This window comes from Lotus japonicus, chromosome 3 (genome assembly GCF_012489685.1).
Source record: "Lotus japonicus ecotype B-129 chromosome 3, LjGifu_v1.2".
In the NCBI taxonomy this organism is placed as follows: Eukaryota; Viridiplantae; Streptophyta; class Magnoliopsida; order Fabales; family Fabaceae; genus Lotus; species Lotus japonicus.
This window is the reverse complement of record NC_080043.1, coordinates 61,515,159-61,523,394: the sequence shown is the minus strand read 5'-3', so window position 1 is coordinate 61,523,394 and position 8,236 is coordinate 61,515,159. Positions and strand designations below refer to the sequence as shown.

General features: G+C 34.6%; 1 protein-coding gene across 1 annotated transcript; it reads left to right on the top strand.

The window, feature by feature from the left end:
* Positions 1-1,072: 1,072 nt before the first annotated feature.
* Positions 1,073-3,068, top strand: LOC130744462 (uncharacterized). Its single transcript, XM_057596644.1, has 4 exons — positions 1,073-1,369; positions 1,447-1,671; positions 2,099-2,341; positions 2,454-3,068. The coding sequence occupies exons 1-4, from the start codon at positions 1,073-1,075 to the stop codon at positions 3,066-3,068; spliced, it is 1,380 nt and encodes a 459-aa protein (XP_057452627.1).
* The last annotated feature ends 5,168 nt before the right edge of the window (positions 3,069-8,236 follow it).

The window sequence follows — 8,236 nt, the reverse complement described above, 5'->3', positions numbered from 1 at the left end:
GCTATTGAGTACTGTTCAAACTATTTGTCAGAAGCGGATGCTATAGGGGTTCCAAAGTCTCGTCATGATGGAAGATGTGAAGGTAGGTACACAAGGTTTAAATGTCAAGTGCATGACTTGGAAGGTACGTCATCCAACGCATTTGTATATATTGAATAACACTGATGAAGTTCAACCTTACTTATCTGCCCACAAAAGCTTTATAAAGGAAAAATACCCCAAGATGAATGAAATAGGGTTGTTAAAAGAGCACAATAAGAGTTTCTCTGAATGGTTTAAAGAAAAAATTACTAATGATGAAAGTGCTTCTGATACAATAAAACGACTCTCATTTGAGCCTAAATGTAATGTTATGACTTGGAGTGCTTATGATATTAATAGAACTACCTTTTATACAAAATCAAAAGATGATAGAAGTACTATGCAAAATAGTGGGGTTATGGTTGTGGCCGAGTCCATGCACTTCTCTAGTTCAAAAGATAAAAGACCTATAATGGCATCTACACCGTACTTTGGGGTGACTGAAGAGATTTGGGAGGTTGATTATGTTACATTTACAGTGCATGTATTTAAATGCAAGTGGATTGATATTTCCAATGGTGTAAGAATTAATGAATTTGGATATACACTGGTTGATCTTTCCAAGGTGGCTTATAGGGACGAACCTTTCATTATGGCATCCCAAGCAAAACAAGTGTTTTATGTCACAGATCCTTCTAACAAAAGGTGGTCGGTGGCTCTACAACCAAAAACCACACATGGTAGTGAAGAATCCCTTCATATTTCTGAGATTCCGTCTTCTGCAACAAATTTGCTTACCTCCAATGAAGAAAATGAAGTAGACGACGTGCAAGTTACTCGTTTGGATAATGAAGAAGGGATATGGGAGAGCTAGTGAGTTTCTATTCTTTGTTGAAATAAGTTAGTAAATTCAGTACCCATGTATGCCACATGTTATATCTATTTGATTAATTAGTTTATATGTCATTCGTTTATATGCTTATGATGCTTATATTATTGCATTTATTTGTGCTTTGATTCTGAAATCTTTTTGTTTTCTGTAAACAGATAAATGGCTGATTCAACCAACACCCCTCTTTCATCTAGTGGACCTAATCATTCGTCTAGTGAAGATAAAAAGAGAATGGTTAGAGGTTGCACTAAGATGCTTAAAATTGCCAAAGTTCGGAAAACAAGTGTGAAATTGAAGATTGAGTTTGATCCACAAACTGGGGATTGTATTGGTGAAAATTCAAATGAGTTTAGGAGTTATGCAGCATATCTTGCTCGAAGTACTTGTAGTATTTTGATAGATGAGTGGCGGTTGGTAGATGTAGACTCAAAAAATTCAATTTGGGATGATCTTAAGGTATTATTGTTGTATTCTTAATTCACTACTGTTTACCCATTCTTTGGTACTAACACCAACTTTTTTTATGTGTATAGCTTCATTTTGATATCATAGAAAGTGATGATTCAAATAAGTGTGATTTGAAGAAAAAATGGTTGAAGTATTTGGGGGACCGATGGAGAGCTTTTAAGACACAACTCACTTCCGATTATATTACTAACCCCAACCCCAATCGCCTTCCTCCGTATGAAGTGTATCCTTATATTAAAGAAGATGTATGGGAGAAGTTTTTGGAGCATCGAAATACCCCTGCATTTAAGGTTAGTATTAATAATATTTTTCTTTTCTTGCATTGATTCTTGTTTCAGTCATATTCATGTCCTAAAATTGATTTGCTTTCTTTTCATTTCATTTCTTCAATTTTCTTAATTGAAATGTTTACCATGTAAGTAGTCTACTACAGTTTTAGGACACCTTGTCCTTGAACTCACCAAACTAGTTTCCAAACTTTAATAGTGCCATGGCATAAGTCACTTGATAATCTATCATATGCTTTGGTCGTTTATCTAGCCAAAGCATATGATATTTGACACTGTTTACCCATTACTGTATTCCATTAAAATTAGGTAAATCAAAACTAGCATGTGGCACAGAAAAAACCAGCAAATGTCACAGCCAAACCAACAAACTTTGGTCATTTATCTATGCTTATTTTTATGCTTACTTCTTTAGCTTGATTTATAATAGGAAAAAAGTAAAAAAGGTAAGGATAATGTGGCTAAGAATCTTTACCCACATACATTATCTCGTGGAGGATATGAATTGCTTGAGAAGAAAATGATTAATGAAAAGAGACAAGAACTAGACGCATCAATAGAATTAGATCGTATTCCATCTCCACCGTCACGTCATGACAAATGGAAGAGAGCAAGACAAAGGCGAAGAGGGGAATACACATCAGAGGCTACCCGAGTTGTTGCTGAGAAAATTGTAAGTGAAATACTTTTTCCATGATTACTTTCTCATTATGGTTGTATGTGTTTCTTGTATGCGACATTCTTCTTTACCACTAATGAAATATTATATTTATGTGCAAATGTAGGATTCACTGGCTGAAGAGACTGAACAAGGAACCTTTGTTTCACAAGGACGTGACGATATCTTGACAAAGGCAATTGGAGCATCCGAGCATGGTGGCCGTGTTCGTGGTGTTGGACGATTTGCTAATTTAAGCAACTACTTCGGAAGGTCTTCACGTCCAACACAGTCCATAGATGTTAAGGAGATTGAAGCACAACTTGAGGCGAAACTTGAACAAAAACTTGCAGCAAAGATTAAAGCAGAATGTAAAGAAAAGTTTGAACAACAGTTGATCATGGCGAGTGAGAAGATGCAACAATCATTTATGGAGACGCTTAAGACTATGGGTTTATCTGAAATCTCCCCAACAAACCAACAAGGAGAACAAAATGTTCTTCTGCATGGAAGCACAAAAGGTTCTTGTACCGCCGCACAAGAAAATCACAAGGAGGACTCGACCACTGACAATGTTCAGAGAGTGTTATTCATGTTTTTGAAACAACAACAACATATATGTTTACCATTACAACATGATCTTGCTGTAAAAAACTTTTGGATTTCACCAATGTGTATCAGAGAGTTGTTGGTGGGTGATGCTTGGCTTGACATCTCTATTCTACAAGTTTGTTGCACGTAAGTAGACTTTCATTTTTACTATTATTTTTCATGATTGTCATATTCAATATTAATTTCAAATTTAATCAGGTATATCCATCGTCTATGTGAGGAAAGTAACAAATCAGATGTGTTTGGAATTCTGGACCCAGTAATCTTCAGTTATCCAGATTCCACAAAGTCTAAAAAGAAAGTTCTAACATACATACAAGAAAAGTTGCGTGATTTGGACAAAGTGTGTTACTTAGCACCATATCTTGTAACGTAAGTATATGTAAATTTGTATTTTCTCTTATTTATTTTTATCCATAACTCCATCTTACTAATTAACACACTAATTGTTATTCCACGTGTACAGAGGGCATTGGCAATTAATAATCATTTGTCCTAAAGACAATACTTTAGTTCTCCTTTGTTCATTACACAATGATCTTCATTCACAAATGAAGAATATTGTTACACAGTAAGTGTATATTTTATGTCGCTTTTGTTATATATTATTATGTCCTTTTACACTAAAATGTATAACTTACTTCGATGATTGTTTTTTATATAGAGCTATGGCGGTTTATCAATTGGCTGAGGGTAATAAAAAAAGGACTCAATGGCTTCGTCCCAAAGTAAGTGTAGTGTAGATTATGGTTGCGTCTTGATGTTGCTGTTTATACTACTTAACACTGGCTGTAATATGTACTATTTTGATATATATATTCAGTGTATAAAAATCTATTCATTTGTAGGCAAGGTTGCAGCCTAGTGGGAATGATTGTGGATATTATGTGATGAAGAATATGGTTGACATTGTCTCTGCTAGTATTACTAAGTCTTGGATGGAGGTATTACAAATGTTTGTCTCCCTATTTGTCTCATTGTTTGAGTTTTAATCAAAATGTCACAAAATAGGTATTTTAACATATTCTACAAATTGTAGGTATTCAATGATCCAACGACATTAACAGAACAAGAGTTGTATGATTTGCGAAACAGTTGGGCAACTTGCTTTCTTGACTTGTATAAACCTTAGAATTTATTTGGTATGTATTTAAAGTTTGTGCCTAAGCAGTCTGAATTAAAGTTTGGGCAACTTGTTTTTTACATTATAACATGGATTGTTGATCTCTGTATTTATTGCATCTGTTTATAGGGTTCAAAGTTGTTCACCTCCGCTGCTCTCCTAATTTATGCTTATGGTGCTGGTGGCTCTCCTAATTTGCTAAATTGTTGCTGTTTTGCTGAATTGTTGCTGTGTTGTTGTTTAACTATTTTGTCCTAATTTCATGAGATGTTGCTGTTTAACTACATTTAAGAACTAGAATTGCTGAATTGTTCTAGTTCTTTTAGGCTATTATGTTTTTTTTTTGCCCTTGGATGTTTAACTCACTTGAGAGAGTGTGTTCTCAAGATCTCTTTTTATTTTAATAAATTTTCATTAAAAAAATATGTATATTCAGGTCAAATTCGTGTTAAAAAAAAAAGAAAAAAAAATGGTTGAGCATTCACATCGGTTTTTTTGTCTAACCGATGTGAAAAGTGTACATTTCACATCGGTTGGCTGACTGAACCGATGTGAAAAGTGTACATTTCACATCAGTTGGCTGACTGAACCGATTTGAAAAGTGTATTTCACATCGGTTGGCTGACTGAACCGATGTGAAAAGTGTACATTTCACATCGGTTATAAACCCGATGTGAAAAGGTTAGGAGATACCACATCAACATTGTTTACATCGGATAAAAACCGATGTTTAAACTCAAAAATACCCGATGTGAAAACTAGTTTTTCTAGTAGTGTGTAAAGCAATAAAAGAGGTGAATGAAGATACCTGTTTTGCAACTTCCTGTAGTTGAGATAGTGAGGGATTATCTTGAGTCGGTTCTGATGGCTGTATTGGATCAACCAAGTGTTCTATGAATGCCTTCACTGCATCCTCAGGGGGGGCATACATCTGATGAAGCCATCTTATACCCACTGATTTTCAGTTCCAATCACCGAAGAGCTACAGCTGCCACATACAACACAAGATTTGAAACACAGATTACAGATGACAGAACAAGCATTCACTATCAGTTACAACACAATGAACACAAAACACTCGCACAAACAAAAGATAAGATGGGGCGATCAATATTGGAATCTACGGTCGGCGAAAGAAGAAAAAGGGCAAAGATGTTTGAAGACAAGCCAACAATTTGAACAAGAGCACTTTTTAAAATCCTTTTATAATTGATTCTAAAGCTAAAATTAATTATGAGGAGAAGCTTCCCTGATTGATTCTAGGTGTCACAATTGATTCTTGATTCCAAGAAAAGATAAGTTGATCCAAACATACTAAAAACTAGGTTGAAAACTCATTCACCATAGAGACAATTAGTATCAAAACATGGACTAACATGATTTGACAAAAATCTGGTCTTTGCTAGGACATGCATGCTCTACAACTACAATTCCCAAAAAAACGAGTTTCAGAAATGAATCTACATTATCATATCATAGATCATAATAAATAAATAAATAAAAACTTTTTTTGAAACATGAAAACGCAATGAGAGAAACAGGGATTTACTTGTGGATTTTTACTTGAAGAAGCGTTACACTGGTGGAACCTGTGCAAGAGTGACAAATAAAGAAAAACAAAAATGTTACTCAGACTCAGTTTATCAATAAGGAGTTATTAAAAAGTTATGTGCATGCAATTGCATAGTTAAAGTAAAAAATCTTGGAGGAGAATTCAGAACAGAAAATCAAAATGTGAAGTAGAAGATTATGGAAAAAAATAAATTGAAGGCTGCAAAGGTAAGAGTACACACATTTACAGTACCGGTTCTTGCAGTTGCAGCAGCAGGTTGAGCTTTCTGTGAAGTGAGAATTGCTGACTGAAAGTTCGGTCCGTGTGTAGAGCAGACACACATGCGTGCTTCTTGGAGGTTATATATTCAGTACAATTTTATACAGAAATTAAATAATTATAAAATGTTTTAATGGTAATAAATTAATTAAAATATATGAATATGGGCTCATTGCCTGGTGGTACAGGGGCTTATTGCACTAGTCATGATCATCAGATGAGATTAGTCATACCGCTATTGATTCTTGAGATGTCTTGATTAAAAAAAAACATGAATATATATATATAAATATAAATATTCAATAATGAGTATTTTATTGATTATTTCTGACCTTATGATAACTACGCCCGCTAAGACCTTACTTGCTAATGTTGCATGCATGCACTGCTCTGTAATATATAGGGATAGGAAACTTCTATCCAGGGGTGGATCCAGACATTATATATCGGTGTGCCTAAACATAAAAGAAATTATAGACTAAAATACAAAGTATAAATTATATTAGGTAGCAAGCAAGAAGTAGCTATAATCTCACATAAAAAACACAAAAGTTTGTTCAATCATGAAAAGTTAAGACTAATTTGTGCAGTAAAAAGGACAAATTTTTCTTTTTTGGGAGATAACATTAGAATGCTGCTAGATTAACATTGTAAAATTTGCAGGCACGAATCAACAATCAAAACAGGAAAACTCATCAGCAAAAACAAACGGAGGTAGCTCCAAACCCAACATGGTTCCATCAAAGAACTCAGACTGCTAAGTTCACAAGCAAAAATTCTCACCCAAAAAACCGATCAACTCAACGCGTGCAACAAGTTCATAAACAAAAAAAATCCTTGAAAATTGAAAAAAAAAAAATAGAAATAGGAAAAGATCATCCAACATGAATTGCGTGTAGCGTAGTAAGGTGAATTACGAAGTTGATTTACCTGAGAGACAATGAATCAATTGAATTTCCTCTTGAATTGTGGTTGAATGGTGTAGTGATCAGGTTCTGCATGCGATGAGAAATTTAGGAAGGTGAAGGTTGGTGGGTTTTCAATTTTTTGGGAAAAGGGTTTTAAGTTGATGAATGTCGAAAAGCAACAATGGAAGAAAGAAAGAAAGAAAAACCGCGTTCTAATTTGATGTTAAGTGTGAATTTTGATTTTTTACTTATTAAGCTATGGCGACACTTTCCACCGTTGCCATACATTAACACAAAACTTTTAGCGACGGATCCAGAACCGCCACTATATACGATATTAAAAAAAACTCAAAAAATCTGGTATGGCTATAGCCACACCCAGCCTACACGTGGGTCCGACCATGCTTCTAGCTAACTTAGTATGTCTACCCCTTAAGAACCTAGATGTTATCCTTGGGATGGACTAGCTATCCCACTACTATTGTCTTTTGGATTGTAGCTGAAAGAGGTTGGTGTTTCCCGACTCAGATCTTTTTGAGTACTAGTCTGCTAATCACATAAGTGTCGCGTTGAGCGATAGATCTCAAAAGTACTCTTTGCTCCTGAATCTAGAGGGTAAGAAGGACTCAGTTGTGCTCAGTATTCCAGTTGTGCGAGATGTAACACCCCATTTTTTGTTATTAGGTTATGTACTATTTTGTTTAAATTATTATTATGCTATATGGTAATTTGGTAGTTTATGTGATTTAATTAGATGATAAGGTGATTATGTGATTTAATAAGATGATAATGTGATTAAGTGATTTTATTAGATAATTAAGTTATTAAGTGATATATGGAGTGAGTAATTTATTTAATTTGTATTTGAGTGAGATAAGATTAAATTAGATAAGGTTGGGTTTAGGTGATATATGGAGTGGAGCCCATTAGAACTACTAGTTTAGAGTTAGGAGTGGAATAAATAGAAAAAAAGAAAGAAAGAGAAATCAGAATTAGAAGAGCAGAACAGAGAAGGAGAAAGCGTGAAAACAGAGAAGGAGAGGAGAAAAGAGAAGAAAACCTAGACTTTGATCTTCAAGAGGTAAGAGTTTGGATTCATGTTCTATGGATTAGTATGATAGTGGGTAATGATAGGAAACATGATTTAGGAACCCTAGGATGCATAAATTCCCAAATTGAAATAGTTATGGTTTGATTTTAAGATGAATTTTGGGGGTAGAAGATAGGCGCGCATGATGCGCGGGTTGCACGCGGGAAATTTACGAGCTCTTGAACCTTTTTTCGAGCTGTGTTAATGATCGAATTTGAAGAAGTAGTCTTCATAAAAGTTGTAGCCCTTTCTGTTATGAAACTTTTTCCGCTAGTTTCTGAGAGAGTTAATGGAAATCAAGTACTTTAAATGTCATTAAAATCTGGTCTAAACGAAACAGTTTCTT

Coding starts and splice junctions, on each gene's coding strand:
- LOC130744462 (XM_057596644.1), top strand. CDS start 1,073: ATGGCTGATTCAACCAACACCCCTCTTTCATCTAGTGGACCTAATCAT. Junction 1,672..2,098: donor GAAATACCCCTGCATTTAAG/GTTAGTATTAAT, acceptor GATTTATAATAG/GAAAAAAGTAAAAAAGGTAA. Junction 2,342..2,453: donor GAGTTGTTGCTGAGAAAATT/GTAAGTGAAATA, acceptor GTGCAAATGTAG/GATTCACTGGCTGAAGAGAC.